Raw genomic sequence first — 18777 nt, forward strand, 5'->3', positions numbered from 1 at the left:
CTTTGTGCTTAGTTGAAGCCCCTTTAGTGGCCAAGTCTTCTTGAGTTTGACGTGACAACCTTCACCCAGCTGGAGTTGGGAGGATTTTCTCTGCAGATCCTCCCAGGGTCTATCAGGTTGGATGGAGACCACCAGTGGACGGCTATTGTCAGGTCTCTCCAGAGGTGTTCAGTTGAGTTTGGGCTCCAGTTCAAAGCGTTCAAAGGGTCATTCTGTGTTATCTTTGCTTTGTGAACCTTTGGTCCAGTCGGAAGTCCAGAGCACCTCCTGGGTGTCGGTTTGCATTAAGAATATCTTGGCACTTTGGTCAGTTTGGCTTTCCCTTAACCCTGTCTAGTGTTCCAGTTCCCCCAACCCCACAACATGAAGCTCCCACCACCATGTTTCACCACTGGAATAGTGATGTGTGAGTGATGAGCAGTGCCTGGGGTCCATCAGACATGGCTCTTAGAATTGAGGCCATGCAGTTCAATCTTGGTTCCATCAGACCAGAGAATCTTGGTTCTCTTAGTCTGAGAGTCCATTGCATCATTGCTTCCCACATGTATAACCGGTTTAAAACTGATGTTATTGTTTTTCTCCACTTTATTTTTTTTTCCCCCAGGATGACGCACAATTGCTAATTGAAATTGCAAAACAGATACCATGGAAGTGTCCAGTGAATGAAGAAGTTGTGCGTAAATTTGCTTTTGGCGCAACGGGAGACCTGAGCCCTGTCAATGCTTTCATTGGAGGATTAGCAGCGCATGAAGTCATGAAGGTAATTTTAAGGGACCTTGGATGATACGTCTGGGGAAAGAAATCAGCCAAATCATAAAAACAAGTTCTGAAGTAGAGTCTACATTTTCAAATAATGATCACTGTATTTTATTTCCATTTACATTTTTTTGTGTAGCAGATGCTTTTATCCAAAGCAACTTAAAAAAGTGGTCAACATAACTGAGTAACATTAGGCTGGGGCCTGTTTGTTCAGCAAGTGCAATAGGAAATGGTAACTACAGTTGATTGACACAAGTGAAGAAATGTCATCTTTATATATATGACATAGGAAATGTTGGGCTGGTTGAGCTGCCAAAATATGTAGGTTTCTTATTAATTTTTCAACATTGTGTAAAATAACTTTATAAAGTAACATAAAAGGTTTAAATACTGGTTATCCTTTTACACTAAAATATTACTAAAGAGATACAAAAAAAGTAAAATGCATATGTTGCTTTTCTTTAAGGAGATTAAATATTACTGAAGAAAGAAAAAAAAAACTAAAACAGCTAAATGGGGCTATGCATACGAACTTAAAAGGTTTAAATAAAACAGAAATATACACTTTTATTTTTACTTCCTTAACTTGTGGAGGGTGTATCCTGTAGCAAAGCCCTAACTTTTTTCGTGAAAGCCCGTTTCAGTCAATAAGTTTTAAAAACAGGTGTAAAGATATTGACAATAAGCTACGCAAACCCGCCAAGACATGGAATCATTTAAATCAAGGCGCGAGTTGAAAAACACCATCCCATACTATTAGTTAACGATTAACACATTTCTATATGTATTGTAAGCATACAATACAACTGATAATATGTTGCACTTGTTTATCTGGTGTACCGACATTTTTGCGCGTTTAAGGGCTGAAATGTAACTTGGTTTGTGCCCTTCAGAATGAAAACAGTTTGCATTTACCTTTTTAATAAAAGGCGAGCTTTTAAGCCTGAGAAATCACCCCGTAAATGCACACGTTTAATTGCACATGTGTTAATATGTATGCTTACACAGTATTAAAAGACACTCAAAAATTAACGTCATTTACCTTCGTTCCCGCGTTTGACTCGTGCTGTAAATCTCTCTTCCTTGTTTTCAGTTCACATGATTACGTACAGGCGTGATGACGCGATACATGACTCCGCCTCCATTAGAGTATATGGACAAAAAACAGGTTCCAGTTATGACCATTACACATAGAATTTCGAAATGAAACCTGCCTAACTTTTGTAAGTAAGCTGTAAGGAATGAGCCTGCCAAATTTCAGCCTTCTACCTACACGGGAAGTTGCAGAATTAGTGATGAGTGAGTCAGTCAGTCAGTCAGTCAGTGAGGGCTTTGCCTTTTATTAGTATAGATAATATTTATGTCCGAGGTTCGATCCCCGAGAGGGGAGCAGTAGAGTGTGTACGCCTGATGAACCCAAATGAGGGTGAAAGACATGTCGCATACTCTTTGCATTATTTGACAGTAAGCTATGCAACATTCCATGATCTGCATCTCGCAATTGATGAGGGCACCGTGGCAGATGTTTGCCGAATGGCAGACCAACCACAAGCGTTACCTGGTAGGTAACTACCCACACAATTCAGGTTGGGACTCGGAATACGAATGCAATGAATATATATATATATATATATATATATATATATATATATATATATATATATATATATATATATATATATATATATATATAAAAATAGTGATTTACCAGACCGACCACAGACAGGCAGACAGCGAATGTCCCGAATATACACATGATTTATTGTGTTTCCTTTACACAACACAATCACCACAATGCACAAATCAGCAGTGCTAAAGCTCTCATTACCCTTTCTCTTTTCTTCTTGGGCCCCCTCTACTCCTCACTCATAGCTCCGTCTTCTCCCTCCCGACTCCGCTCTCTAGTGGAGTGCGATGACCTCCTGTATACTGCACCGGAAAGTGCTCCGGGTGCTTCTCGGTTAACATCCGGCAGCACTTCTGAGTGTGGTGGAAGTGCTGCATATGAGTTTGGCTCCTCTTCTGGCAGCACTTCCTGTCCGGAGCTGTCCAGGTGCCCCCTGGCGGTGGCCACGTCCCCCCACAGGGTTGAGCGTCCCAGCTCCCTGGCCCCCATGCAACCCAGGAAGGTTGCCTTCTTCTGTTCCAGGGAAAATACTGCCCCTCTCCTGGTCCTTCCCTTCTTCCGGCATCATGGTGGGGCAATGTCCCCGAACATCTGTCACAATATATACTGTATACAGTGTGTGTGTGTGTGTGTGTGTGTGTGTGTGTGTGTGTGTGTGTATATATATATATATATATATATATATATATATATATATATATATATATATATATATATAATAATATAATATAATATATATATATATATATATATATATATATATATATATAATATAATATATATATATATATATATATATATATATATATATATAATATAATATATATATATAATACAGTATATATATATAATACAGTATATATGTAATATAATTATACTACGGAGCTTCACCCCCTGCTCGCTTTGCACACCAACCCATCCCCAAAGCACTACGCACTGTTATGAAGAGGGAGAGTGAACGCACCCTCACTTCTCCAAAACCCCCTCTTAAACGGTGATACAATGGGACACAAATAACAGTTGCCTTTTTTTTACCCCCTCTTTGCTCGATCAGCTGCTTACTTGCTGCTGCTCCCATGCCACGTGATCTGCATTTTGTGCGGAACTTTGAACGTTTTAATGTCACTGCCTTGTCTCTCTTCTCCCCCTGACATCCTCAAACACTTTTTGATCTCTTTTCGCTGTTCCGTTATTTTCCGTTTTTTTGGTTTTTTTTGCACTAATGTGAGCTTTACTCTCATTTTCTTTGAGACTTTCGAATTTTCCTACTTCCATTATCTCTAACCTGCTCTGCATGTCTATCACGGGACTTACTTCCCAAGGTTGTAAGTATGACGTGACTTGTCCATCTCGCGGGACGTGAAAGTGTCTCTCTGTCTCCCTTCAAAAGATCCCATCTCATCGCAGTCTCGTCCCAAGTTTGTTCTTTTTTTATAATAGATATATATACTATGGAGACTGGCCCAGACACAGACAGGCGGACACCGATGGTTCAAACACCAACACACGTTTATTGTACATTCTATTTACAGTGAACAGCACACAACCCCAAACTCCCCCAAAGTCCAGGCCTTTACCAAAATGCCTCTCTCTCTTCAGGCCGCCTTCTTTCCTCTCCTTCTCCGCTCCCAACTCAAGCCAACGAATGGAGGGAGGCGGCCCCTTTTATAATCACCCGGACGTGCTCCAGGTGCCTCCCGATTAACCTCCACCGGCATTCCCCAGTGTGGCAGAAGTATTGGCCGCACACTCAGAAGCAATCCAGATGTCCCTGGTCGTCTTCCCCCCAGCTCTTCTGGGTGTGGTGGAAGTGCTGAGGACCAGGGCTCTCCAGGCATCTGAGCGTGCCCTGGCGGTGACCACGGGCCCCTATAGGGTTGGGCTTCCAAGCTCAGTTCCCGTGGTCCCCAAAGCCACCAGGGTGGTCGCCCCCTCATGGTCTGGAGGAGACGTAAGCCCTCCTCCGATCCTTCTGGGCGTCCCAGCTGGGTGCCACCCCCAGCCGCTTGCCACAATATATATACCTCTATAAACTCCGTCTGTCTGTATGTCTGTCTGCTTTTCACGAGGGAACTACTTAACGGATTTAGAACTGTTTTTTTTTTCTGTAATTTGCTTGAACATTCGTACTGTCATAGTTCGCTTGCAGTACAGATTTATTTGTGCGAATCCAAGAGAGACGCAGTGGGTCGAGGGGAGGGGTGTTTTACAAGATGAAGAAAGAAAAGTTTATATGAAACTAAAATAAGATTAGGCAATACTAAGTAACAAAGAATAAAGTAAGGTCTGATGGCCGAGAGGACAGAACAAAAAAAACTCCAGGTGGGCCGGACACAAAAAAACAAAAATCAAAATCTGCAGGGGTTCCAAGGCCAAGAGACCACCCAGCCTCCTCCGGGCATCACAGAGCAAAGTTATTTTTTTTTTATTCTTTTCAATTCGACAGATACTCGCTCACAGAACAGAAGGCGTCTTCAATGTCTTCTTAAATACATTAAGGGAGCCAGCAGTATGGATGAAGGTGGGCTGCCCAGAACCACACAGGAAGAGAGTCTGGATTGAGACGTGATATTCCACATCACCAGACGCTGTTCCCTTTTTATTTTTACGTTGTTTTTTTCACCCATAAAATCGAGTTCAGTTATTGAAAGAGGGGACCGACTGGTCATATCCCCCTCTTTACCAGACGTCTACCCACTTGGAACTGCCGTTGCTTCACAGCCAAATGTCCAGAAGTTAAACGGAGCCTGTGGTCATCCGCCTTCTTATGACCCATTAATGTGGTTAAGAATTCTAAGGGAAGGCGGACGCACTTTGTTAAGTCGTCGGGAGGTAAAATGAAAAGACTCGGTGCCCAAAAGTTAAAGATTTAATCCGACAACTGGAAGCAACAACCGGAAACAACTAGAACTACAAACCTTTTACGTTTCTTCCTCGTCTCGCTTCTTTTTGCACATCCTCTATTGCCGGCCTAGTGGCCCAAGTACAGAACATAAGGACCAACTCCGGACAGGTTGCTCATCCAGTTCAGTGCACACTCATGCACACCCCCCAAAAAGGGGAGGATTTAGACACCGGAGAGAAGCCCATGCAGACATACAGTGGGTACGGAAAGTATTCAGACCCCCTTCAATTTTTCACTCTTTGTCATATTGCAGCCATTTGCTAAAATCATTTAAATTCATTTTTTCCCTCATTAATGTACACACAGCACCCCATATTGACAGACAAAAAAAAAGAATTTTTGAAATTGTTGCAGATTTATTAAAAAAGAAAAACTGAAATATCACATGGTCCTAAGTATTCAGACCTTTTGCTCAGTATTTAGTAGAAGCACCCTTTTGAGCTAATACAGCCAGGAGTCTTCTTGGGAAAGATGCAACAAGTTTTTCACACCTGGATTTGGGGATCCTCTGCCATTCCTCCTTGCAGATCCTCTCCAGTTCGGTCAGGTTGGATGGTAAACGTTGGTGGACAGCCATTTTTAGGTCTCTCCAGAGATGCTCAATTGGGTTTAAGTCAGGGCTCTGGCTGGGCCATTCAAGAACAGTCACAGAGTTGTTGTGAAGCCACTCCTTCGTTATTTTAGCTGTGTGCTTAGGGTCATTGTCTTGTTGGAAGGTAAACCTTCGGCCCAGTCTGAGGTCCTTAGCACTCTGGAGAAGGTTTTTGTCCAGGATATCCCTGTACTTGGCCGCATTCATCTTTCCCTCGATTGCAACCAGTCGTCCTGTCCCTGCAGCTGAAAAACACCCCCACAGCATGATGCTGCCACCGCCATGCTTCACTGTGGGGGCTGTATTGGACAAGTGATGAGCAGTGCCTGGTTGTCTCCACACATACCTCAGTGCAAGACACATGACAGCCCGCTTGGAGTTTGCTAAAAGACACCTGAAGGACTCTGAGATGGTGAGAAATAAGATTCTCTGGTCTGATGAGACCAAGACAGAACTTTTTGGCCTTAATTCTAAGCGGTATGTTAAGGGGGTCTGAATACTTTCCGAACCCACTGTAAGAAGAAAAGGCAATGACTAGTCACAGGTAAGAAATGTGAGGCGACAGTGATGGCCGCAGCACCTTCACCCAAGAGTTTAATGGACTCCGTGACATTGCAATATGTTGTGTTTTTATTGTGATTTCAGTGTATTGTTCCTAACTCTTATTGTGGTCTTTGCTCCCCCCCCCAGGCCTGCAGTGGCAAGTTCACTCCCCTCAGGCAGTGGCTGTACTTTGATGCTCTGGAGTGTCTGCCTGAAGATGCCAGCGATTGCAGACTCACCGAGGAGACTTGTTCACCGGTACGCTTCATGACCTTTTAAATACTACAAGAGCGACAGTAATAGATGGACAAACGAAACCTCAGGTCTACGTTAATGCAGAAATATCGACCTCAAAACGACCTGAGCTGAAGCGATCTGACCGTTTAATTGCATTCATTTGAGAGACCAAGACAAAATGGTGAAAAATTATGCAACAAAAGTCCAGATCTTGGCAAGTTTTAATGAAAAATAATTGATCTGCGGATCTAATAAAAGGCACACACCGGCTAAAGGGGGTTAAGTGTTGAGACCCCCCCGCCAAGGCACATCCCTTAGATTTGTGAACAGATCAGTCCACAGTTGAAGGGCCTACAGGTGACAGCTCAGCCTCCTATGGTAATTTATGAATCAGCAGAACTGTTTGAAGACCACCGCCTTGAGATTGTGAGATTGTAATGTACAGATTAAGAAAACAAGGAAAAAAAAATATACAGACGGGGAGCAACCCCACCAGTCCGTCACAGGGCCCAGTCGTGCGCACACACACCCAAACTGTCTCTCAAAAATAACCCAGCTGCAGATTCAATTAGATGAATTATTTTTTTATTGCACTGACCGCGTACCGTATATACATTTTATATCCATTGTGGCCTGTAGGGGGCGCTCCAGATAACCCAACACAGACAGACACAGGCACAAGTCCAGCAACACCCAAGGCTCTCTATATTATGTGAAACTCTCTGAGAAGAGTTTCCCACAGTGGTGCCAACCAAATGTGATGAGCACAGGTATGCACCGCACTTGGTCTTCTCTTTGTCTGTCTCTGCCTCCACTCCTCCCAGCAGGCTTCATCCCTCTTTCTTTCTCCTGACTTTAGCTCCTAGAGCTGCAGCAGCTGCCTTCTTTTATGCTGCACCCATGAGTACTTCGGTGTCCCGTAAGCCTGGTCTGGTTGAGGTGGGAGCCCGACTAAGTCAGGATCAGCAGAGCCGGTAGCAACCCCAGGACCCAACCCTGTGGGAATCCATGCCACTGTAACAAACCGGTGGGTGGGGGCTTCCATCTAGTGATCTGGGAGAGATAATGCCCTGTAGGTGCTTTCTCACCTGGTCCTTCCATTAAGAAGGCATCCCAGATACCAAGGGTGTCAGCCGCCTGCCACACCATAAAAACAAAGTACATGAAATGCGCACTAAAACAGACCCTCTGGACCAATTTGGCCACCTGACAAATGTCACAAAGGCGGGCCACCTCGGCCCACCAGCAAAGGCTTAGCCTGATGTACAGTTTGGGTCAGAACTGGAATGGTGATGCCTGAAGCTTAAAAACCAACCGTTTCATAATTGAAATTTAGGGAGTTCAAGAAACTGGACTACCTGGAAAAAGTGGAACTCCATGTAAACAAAAGTGGATCTGAGCTCCAGGATTAATCTTCTCAATTGTGTTTCTTGCAGAGAGGGAGCCGCTACGATGGACAAATTGCTGTGTTTGGTTCTGCCTTTCAGGAAAAGCTGTCCAGTCAAAAATTATTCATGGTAGGTTTATCTTCAAAAATGGACATTACTTTTTAATCTTTGTGATAAAGTGAAGCTAATCTTTAAATAAGGTTTTACCACAAACATTATGTCAAGTTAGGCTTCTTAATTCTGTTTTGAACAAATGAATATCTATCTATCTATCTATCTATCTATCTATCTATCTATCTATCTATCTATCTATCTATCTATCTATCTATCTATCTATCTATCTAATCTATCTATCCTCACTCTTCACTGAAAGCTGATTCCTAGCACTTACAGGAGATTCCTTCTAAATTACAATTACACAACTACAGCAGTAATTAAACAAACCATACGACATCAAGAAACAAGAATATGCAAAGTAGGCTGGACAAAGGTGGGGATGAGTGGGAGATATGGAAGGTGCTATATGAAAGAAAGAAAGAATGAATTATGATATGACTGTAGGACTGTAATGGGGTGCTGTACCGTGTTAGCCATTATGGATGTAGTGAGAAGTCAAGCAGAATGACACAACAAAATCCGGCATATTGTAGTCTTTTTAGTTCGCCAACAAAAGGTGCGTCATTCTGCTTGACTTCTCACTACAATAATAACTTACTATCTATTCTATTATACAGCAGTCACCATCCCCAAATCAATAAACAAAAGAGAATGGACACGAAGGAAAGTGCAGTGAGGTGATTTTATTTTAATTTCTCAATTCTGTCGTCTCTTTTACTTAATTAGTAACTGACTTTATTAATTTGGTTATCTTAGCTTTGCTATACTTCAGCTTCACACCTGGATGTTTTGTGCCAGATTCACGCCACTCTGCGTTTAAAAAAGTCTTTAATATTTTTTTCTTGTACTTTTTACCAATTTAGCTCGGAAAAAAAATATTTTTTCTTTGCTTTTAGAGTGTTAAAAATTCTGGTACAGTCGAAGTGCGTCAGAGAGTCTTAAGGTAAAGGAGCCAGCAGAGGGCGCAAGAAGCTAGGAAATGCCTGCGGGTGTGTCTGCGCGGCCAGGCACGTGGCTAATTTGAATAGCGAACGCGCTTTTTTCGCATTCTAATAAAAGAGTACTCCGGGATCCTGGCCATAGACGTAGTTTCTAATAAAAAAGGCAAATTTAAAAGAAAAGATTAAAATTGGCAAAGAACACAGGCAATGTGAATTTCCCCTTGGGATTAATAAAGTATCTATCTATCTATCTATCTATCTATCTATCTATCTATCTATCTATCTATCTATCTATCTATCTATCAATGGACGAATGAAGACTGGAGAAGTGTTTTATTGTCAGCAGTCCGGAGTCGTCTTCTCACTGTTCTAACGTGGCACTGGTTGATATTCTGCGTATATTTAAGGAAGATGCCAACTGAGGTCCTGTACTATAAAGTATGTGTTTTCTCACATCGCGCACTCTGATGACGTTTTCCTCCTAATGCATTTGCCCATAGTAGTCTTCTTCTTCTTCTTCTTCTTCTTCATCATCTTCTCCAGCTGGCCCTCTTCTCTCGAGACAGTAACAGACTACTTTGCATGAAATCTTCAGTTTCTTGGAAATCCGTCTTATGCAATAACCTTCATCGCATAAATAAATAAACATGTTTCCTGAAGAAGCTGTTCGCCATTTTTGAACGCAGAACTGAACTTTACGTGATTACATGATTTGAGGAACACAACGCCTCCCATCATGACGCCGCCAGTATGAAACATAGTGGCCCGTAAACAGAGGCAAATTCCTGAACAGTTCAGCCTCGGGACGGATCAGAAGTCCTGACTGGCCTACTTTATTTATTTATTTATTTATTTATTATTAGTTGATCGATAAAAGTATGGAATAATTTATAGCTTTATTTGATACGATGCATTCTGAGTTCAAATTGAATTCGGTGGATTATTATATCCGTGGGTGAGCTCTGTTACAGTTTCATGGTTATTATTATCCAAGATCTGTGACAGAAGAATCGAAAAGCACATCAAGTGTAGCATGAGCAGGACCTTCGTAAGCAAGAGAGACCGAGAGACGTTGGGAGCATGCGCTGATACAACGCATTGCTGCACCCACCACACGACAGAGCACCTGGATTGGGACCCGAGTGCAGCCGTGCGTGCAACAGGTGACACCTCCTCAGCACACTGAACAGTTTTATGGTGACTGGAGTGTCAGTCCTGCCACTAACCCCCACGTTTTCCCTGTATGTTGGAGGACCTGCTTGCAGGAAGATCTCTAAAGTCAAGTGTTCTGAGTCAAATTACGATTTCGAGTTTACAGCTAACGTTGCAGCTGGTGCTCCTAACAGTCAGCTGAATCGTAGACCGCTAGATTTTAGGGGGCTTCAAAACTCGACTTGATGTTATTTTGCAGGAATTCGGTGGATAGGTTTTGTTGGGCGAGCTGAATGGCCTGTTCTCGTCTAGATTGTTCTAATGAATCTGAAAAGCATCAGCCAGCTGAAGCACCACCACCATCATCCGCCGTAATCTCCACAAGACCCTGCAAACTAGGTCTGCGCTGCCACTGTGGATATGCCACCTGCGGCAATGAAGCAAACAAAGGCGGTGGAAGAGAAGACCCAAGAATTGATTATGTTTAACTCAGATGTGGCACGTTGGCTATGGTGATGGCCAGAACGCCTGGATGACAGAGACCCGAAGAAAAGCTATGATTGCGTAACTTATACACGGTACTCTTAATGGCTGAATAGATTCAGTGCTAAAAACGACAGTTTAACAATAAATACAAGTATTGGACAAAGTTTATGAAGAGAGTGGTTACAGTGGTCAAGTTTTAGCAGAATGAAGACCACCTTTTAGCAAAAATAGTGAAATATTTGGGCTCCCCGATAACAGGAACCTCCTGGGCATCCTTGAAGTTATTAGGGATCATATAGAGAACTGAGCGCTGGCAGTGGAAGCCCTCCATAACCGACCTCGACGACGAGTTCAGAATTCATTAAACATAAACGGGACAACGCATCTCTTTAATCGTCACTCCCATAAAAAATGAAAAACATTTTTCCAGCACCAGATGAGACGCACGCAAATAGATATTGCAGCAGAAACGGAGTAAAGTGGGCGTGACACGTCATTTTCGACTGCTGAAGTCGAGTTTGATTGACAGTTACCCCGCCTCTAGATCCACCCATAATGTCTTCTCACTTGCGAGCAGCCGGCGCCGATGATGCGATACGCGTCACCCAACGATCACGTGCTTTACACGTCACCAAGTCCCTGCCAAGGGGGTGGGCTCTCCTTATGCCTCAAGAGCGATCCTCTTTTTGGTTTTTTGCATGAGGAATGTTTTATCAGAAAAAGTTGAACAAAAATATTAGAAAAAGATGTGAATATTTTCACAGATTACATTAAGATGAATGTCCAGCCCGTGGACTTGGACGTGGATGCTCCGTATGTATCTCAGCCAACATCCACAGCTGTATGAATTATAGAAAAAAAATACAGCTGGAGTTTTTCGAAACGATCTCGACAAACGCGGGATTAGGTCAGCCAAAGTTTATTATGCTGTCCTTAATAATAGTAGTGTGTGCTGTAGCGTGTTAGCCATTCTGGATGCAATGAGAAGTCAAGGAAAATGACACCTTTTATTGGCGAACTAAAAAGATCACAATATGACAGCTTTCGAGGTAACTCAGGTCTCTTCTTCAGGCAAGAAAAGAGGAAACATCCATCCATCCATCCATTTTCCAACCCGTTGAATTCGAACACAGGGTCACGGGGGTCTGCTGGAGCCAATCCCAGCCAACACTGGGCACAAGGCAGGAACCAATCCCGGGCAGGGTGGCAACCCACCGCAGGACACACACAAACACACCCACACACCAAGCACACACACTAGGGCCAATTTAGAATCGCCAATCCACCTAACAGTTTAGTTTTTATCCTAAGGACAATTGTGAGATAATAATGTCGTGAACAGAAGGGGGCGCGCTTGTTGTGATCTTTGCTTCCTCCAGTAGAATGATGCCAAGAAAGCTAAACTGTGCAAATTATATATATATATATATATATATATATATATATATATATATATATATATATATATATATATATATATATATATATATATTAAATACAGGGCTAAGTGCAAAGAAAGGATGAACAGAAAGCGAGGATCTTCTTCTTCTTCGTCATCCTCTTCATTTTTCTAGGTGGGGTCAGTGTGCCTGCTCCACCTTCTCCTGTCCCTCCTGTCCAGTCAGACCCCTTTTCCTTCAGATCTTCTTTCATTTTATCCATCTGCCTCCACTTCAGCCACCCCTACTTTCTCCCTTTTTCTCTTTGGCCCACTTATTCATCATCTGATCTCATCCCAGAAACAGAATGTGAGAATCTCAAGTCCCAAATAAGCAGGACCACTCTTGGGATACCTGCAGTAAACCAGCTTCCCTGTTCCTGAGGTGCTGTGACAGTCTAAAACACTCCAGACAGACCCAAATCCAGGCATTCAAAGCTTGTCGGGTCAAGAAGGCAAGAAGACTCCAGGATGGAATGGCTGCCAAAGGGGCTTCAACAAGGGTCCGACTACTTGTGTCAATTGAACATATCAGTTTTTGCAGAAATCTTGTTTTCGCTTTGCCATTCTGACACGCAGAGTGTTGCTTGATGAGGGAACACGTGAATTTAAAATGAATTTAGCACAAGGCTGCATCATAACAAAATAACTCGGCAGTGTCGTCCTGTACGTGCCAGCGTACTTCACAAGTGTAGTTGTTCGCGTGGAGTGGCTTGGTTAGGGTCAAAGAACGAGAAAGTGCCAGCTTTGTGGTGTAAAGTGCAGGGTGTCACATAAAGCCACTTGATTGTGTGGTGCTTGTGTGGTTTTGTCATATTATTGACTGCAGGTGGGTGCCTCATACACTGGCACTGACTCATCTATGATGTCATCTACAATAATTTGTACGTCTTGTAAACAACACAATGATTGTCACACGATACGTACCAAAGCCCTTTGTGTGGCAGGCTGTCCAGTTTTCAATGAAGTCATCTGCCTGGTATCGGCCTTAGTGGATGCTGACTGCAAAAATAACAAAATGACAACCGAGATTGTGGGTTTAAAGCTTTTGTGTGGCTCCGTGTCTGAGGCACTGGACTCTTAAGTGTAAGGATGCTCATTCAGTCCCCAACACTGACTTATTTTGTCACCCCGATGAAGTCACTTGACCTGCCAGCTGGCTCTAAAGGTAGATGCCCTGCATGAAAACCTAGATACAATCGTATGTCTATTCTTTACTAAAAAATAAGTTGAACTGGTATTGGTTCTGCAAGCAGCTATTACTATTCAAAATGAATCGAAACTCATTTTTATTTTTCTTATTCATTTTCCTTAGTCATTTTCACAGCTGGCATTGCTGCCCTCTAGTGGTAACCAATAAAGCAGTCAGTTCAGTCTCCACCACTGACTAGGACTGGCTCTGATTGTGTTGTGTGGCCTGCCAGTGCTGCCCCCCAATACATACCAGCTGCTATGCCCCTTGCCCAATACGTCTTAGTCATTTTCACAGCTGGCATTGCTGCCCTCTGGTGGTAACCAATAAAGCAGTCAGTTCAGTCTCCACCACTGACTAGGACTGGCTCTGATTGTGTTGTGTGGCCTGCCAGTGCTGCCCCCCCAATACATACCAGCTGCTATGCCCCTTGCCCAATACGTCTTAGTCATTTTCACAGCTGGCATTGCTGCCCTCTGGTGGTAACCAATAAAGCAGTCAGTTCAGTCTCCACCACTGACTAGGACTGGCTCTGATTGTGTTGTGTGGCCTGCCAGTGCTGCCCCCCAATATATACCAGCTGCTATGCCCCTTGCCCAATACGTCTTAGTCATTTTCACAGCTGGCATTTCTGCCCTCTAGTGGTAACCAATAAAGCTGTCAGTTCAGTCTCCACCACTTACTAGGACTGGCTCTGATTGTGTTGTGTGGCCTGCCAGTGCTGCCCCCCAATACATACCAGCTGCTATGCCCCTTGCCCAATACGTCTTAGTCATTTTCACAGCTGGCATTGCTGCCCTCTAGTGGTAACCAAATAAAGCTGTCAGTTCAGTCTCCACCACTGACTGGGGACTGTCTCTGAATTTGTTATGTGGCCTGCCAGTGCTGCCCCCTAGAGGCGATGCCCAGTTCTTACCATCTGCTATGCCCTAAATCATGTGATCTGCCAGTGCTGCTTATAAAGGTTACCTACAATTATCAACTATCAGGCTCTGAGGCTAGGGATCTGCACTGGCAATCGGAAGGTTGCCGGTTCGAATCCCGTAAATGCCAAAAGGGACTCTGCTCTGTTGGGCCCTTCAGCAAGGCCCTTAACCTGCAATTGCTGAGCGCTTTGAGTAGTGAGAAAAGTGCTATATAAATGCAAAGAATTATTATTATTATTATTTTCACGAGAGTCACTGTTGCCCCAGGCTTCTGTGCCCCTTGCCCAATACTCCCTAGACTTTTTCACAGGAGGCATTGCTACCCTCTAGTGGCAACCAATAAAGTTGTCAGTCCAGTCTCCACCACTGACTGGAACTGACTCTGAATGTGTTGTGTGGACTGCCAGTGCTGCCCCCTAGAGGTTATGCTATACATACCAGCTGCTATGCCTCTTGCCCAATACTTCTTGGTCATTTTCACAGATGGCATTGCTGCCTTCTAGTTGTAACCAATATGGCTATCAGTTCAGCGTCCACCACTGACTGGGGAGTGTCTCTGAATGTGTTATGTGGCCTGCCAGTGCTGCCCCCTAGAGGTTATGCCCACCCATACTTTCCATCTGCTATACCCCAAATCGTGTGATCTGCCAGTGTTGCCTATAAATGTTACCTGCAATTATCAACCATTCTCACAAGAGCCACTGTTGCTGCCAGCTTCCCTGCCCCTTGCCCAATACTCCCTGGACTTTTTCACAGGAGGCATTGCTGCCCTCTAGTGGTAAAAATCAAGGGTATCCATTAAGTCCCAGCCCTGCCTCTGACAGTCTCTGAATGAGCCGTATGTTCTGCCAGTGCTGCCCCCACTAGAGGTTATGCTCCTCCCACCCATACTTACCAGCTGCTGTGCCCCTTGCCCAATACTCCTCAGTCATTTTCACAGCTGGCATAGCTGCCCTCTAGTACAATACAATACAATACAGTACAATTTATTACTTGTACAGCCGAAAATCGCGCAAGAATTGCCGCAATGGGCTTTAACAGGTCCTGCCTTTTGACAGCCCCCCAGCCTTGACTCTCTAAGAAGACTTCCTGATAACAATCTGACATTCATTTCAGTAAATGGGTTATTTGTTTTTTTGTTTTTTTTTGAGGTGGGAGCTGGGGCCATTGGCTGTGAGCTGCTGAAGAACTTTGCAATGATGGGACTTGCGACTGAAGAGGGTGGAAACGTTACCGTGACAGACATGGATTCTATCGAGAACTCAAATCTGAACCGGCAGTTCTTGTTTCGGCCTCGAGATGTCGGGGTAAGGGGCAGAGGCCTACTTTTTATTGTTGTGTCATTTTTACAGTCATGTTCCTTTTACTCAAGTCTGTAAAATAAACAACGGTATCTGCATAGACAACAGTAGTCCTTGGGTGATGGTCCATCAGATTGTGTTTTGGAGAATTTAGAGATTCCCAGTAATTCCCAGCAGGTAAGGTACAAGCTTTGCTCAACTGGATTTGGGCAGTTGATCCCATTCTTCCAGACAGATCCTCTCAGGCTCCATTAGATTGAATGGGAAGCGACTGTCAACTGCCATCTTCAGGTCTCTCCACAGATGTTCTGTTGGGTTTAAGTCTTGGCTTTGCTTGGGCTACTCAAGGACAGTCTAAGACTCGTCCAGAAGCCATTCCAGCATTGTCTTGGCTGACTGTCGCCCCAGTCTGTGATCACACGCACTCTGGAGCAGGTGTTCTTCAAGGACCTCTCTGTATTTGGCCGTATTCATCCTTCCTTCAATTTCTGACCCTTCTCCCTGTCTCTGCACCCTCACAGCATGATGCTGCCACCACCATGCTTCATCGTAAGGATGGTATCAGGCAGGTGATGAGCAGGGCCTGGTCCTCCCCAGATATAGTGCTTGGACTTCTGCCCAAAGAGTTCAGTTTTCAGTTCACCCTCGTGCTCTCAGAGTCCATTAAACGCTGTTTGGCAAATTCCAAGAAGGAGTTATCCACGGTGCCATCAACACCCGATTCAAAAAGAGTGCTGCTGGTATGGTTGGCCTTCTGACAGGTCATAGAGATCTGGTGACACTCAGATTCACACCTTCGAAGAGATAGTGATTTATTTATTTTTTTGGTGGGAAACTCCAGGAGCTCACCCAGCCTTGGTCCGACCAGCACTCACTTACAGATAGAGACACAAATCCAATAAATCAAATAAATCAATGAATAATATATTAAATGGAAATTAAATATAAACACCAAAAAAAATCAGATAACCCTCCCCTTCCCCTTCGGCGATAACAAATGCAGCACACAACAATAAACACCCATGACTCAGTCCCAATGAAGCAGACTAACGGAAGAAGTGGTATGGAGTGAAAGATGACAATCCTGGGAATAGCTTTCCATAAGTAACATATTAAATAAACAGTCCTACTGGTAGTCCTGATGCGGCGAGGGGTGAGATTTGTGGGAGAGCTCCCACCGATGAAGCACAACAACCAATCCACCACTATTCACACGACAGGCAGGCACGAGACAGTCCATACATCCTTACAGGCTCACGATCCAGGATATAAACGATATTCCACAGGAGTTATGTTAGACGAGATAAACGGGTGAACAGAAGCACAGACAACCTTCCTTTGCTGCAACCCCTGTGCCTGTTTCAGACATCCAATGATGGCAATACTCTCAGGGCAGCTGGGAAGTGTAGTTCCTATAAGTTGTAGCACTGTTACAAGGTTCATCCATCTCAGCAGAGAACTTCTGATGCTCCTCCTTGGTCAGCTCTCTAATTGATTACTTATTTTGGCTAGACAGCCTAGAAAGAGTAGTGGTGGTCCCAGATCTCTGTCCATTTCACAGTTCTTGAGGCCACCGTGCATCTGAAAACATCCAAAGCTTTAGAAATGGTTTGATTCCCCTTGCCCTGATCTGTGCCTCTCTACCATTCGATCACAGAGATCTTCAGAAAGTTTCTTAGACTTCATGGCTTGGTGTTTGTCTTGAAATGTGGTATGAATTGTGGGAACTTCAATGCACAAGTGTGTGCCTTTCTAAATGATGTCCAGTCAATTCAGTTTGTGAGAGGTGGACTCCAATAAAGTTCTAGAAACATCTCAAGGAGAATCAAATCAGGCAGAATGCACCTGACACACAAGTTGGAGTGCCACAGCAAAGGGTCTGAATACTTCTAGAAAAGACAGATTTCAGTTTTTAATAAATTTGCAGGCATTTCTGAAAACACAATACAATACAACACAGCCCAAAATCACAGAAGGAGTGCCACAATGGGCTTTAACAGGCCCTTCCTTTTGACAGCCCCCCAGCCTTGACTCTCTAAGAAGACAAGGAAAAACTCCTAAAATATAACCTTGTAGGGAAAAAAAATGGAAGAAACCTTGAGAATGGCAGTTTAAAGAAAGACCCCTTTCCAGGTAGGTTGGGCGTGCAATGAGTGTTAAAAAAGGGGGTCAATACAACACACAGAACAGAACACAAGTCATCCTCAGTACAATATAATAGTGCAATGGAAATATTACAAGTACAGGGCAGAATTCAACAGTAGATGATATCCCATAATATGATTTGGATTTGTTCAGAGTCCTGGAGACCTTGGCCATCAAGCTGCCTCCCCCTATTGGCCATTCCACAGCTGAGTCAGCATTGTGCCAGCCAATCCGATGAAAGGACCCCTCTACCTGACGAATCCTGTGATCCTCCATCAGGGATGACTTTACCTTAGGCAGGCAAAACAACTTGGCAGGTGGGCCGTGGCACCAAGTGGTACATTTGAATACCGAGAAGAGAAGCAGAATAGGTGCGGGTTAGTAACAAATTATAACTATCGTATTACTTATGTTTTAGTGCTAATGACTAACAACTGAGATGCAGTCTGCACAGTTAATCAGCAGCTCTAGTCAGGGTGTGCTAAACTGAAGTAGTGAGTCTTCAGCCGGGATTTAAAAGCTGAGACCGAAGGGGCATCTCTTATAGTAGCAGACAGAGCATTACACAGTTTAGGGGCCCTGTAACTAAAGGCACAACCATCCCCTGTTATTTTATTAATCCTTGGCATCTTGAGATCTTAATGTACATTCTAGTTTATAAGTCATGATAAGTTCAGACAAGTAAGCCGGACCTCGGCCATTTAATGCTTTATATGTTAAAAGGATGATTTTGAAATCTGCCCTAAACTTAACCGGGAGCCAGTGTAAGGATTTAATTACTGGAGTTATGTATTTGTATTTTTTTGTTCTTGTAATAATTCTTTCAGCAGCATTTTTGGACGTCATCACTTTGTCATTATGGCTTACTGAGCGTAGATTAACAGCCAAAATTGGCAAATGTATTTTCATTTAAAATGAAATCTACAACACAGTAAAGTGTGCAGGAAGAGAATGGGCTTTGGACTTCAAACTCTGAGGTTGTAGATTCAAATCCCACTACTGACACCATTTGACCATGAGCAAGTGAC

General features: G+C 43.6%; 1 protein-coding gene across 3 annotated transcripts in view; it reads left to right on the forward strand.

Moving 5' to 3' along the window:
* The window catches only part of LOC114668372 (ubiquitin-like modifier-activating enzyme 1), a 310112-nt gene that overhangs the window by 21095 nt on the left and 270240 nt on the right, over positions 1-18777 (forward strand). For all 3 annotated transcript variants that reach the window (XM_028824087.2, XM_028824088.2, XM_028824089.2), the window contains exons 10-13: positions 605-760; positions 6574-6684; positions 8100-8180; positions 15455-15610. In XM_028824087.2, coding sequence (XP_028679920.2) covers positions 605-760; positions 6574-6684; positions 8100-8180; positions 15455-15610 — 504 coding nt within the window. The remainder of the gene's footprint in view (positions 1-604; positions 761-6573; positions 6685-8099; positions 8181-15454; positions 15611-18777) is intronic.

This window comes from Erpetoichthys calabaricus, chromosome 18 (genome assembly GCF_900747795.2).
Source record: "Erpetoichthys calabaricus chromosome 18, fErpCal1.3, whole genome shotgun sequence".
Taxonomy (NCBI): Eukaryota; Metazoa; Chordata; class Cladistia; order Polypteriformes; family Polypteridae; genus Erpetoichthys; species Erpetoichthys calabaricus.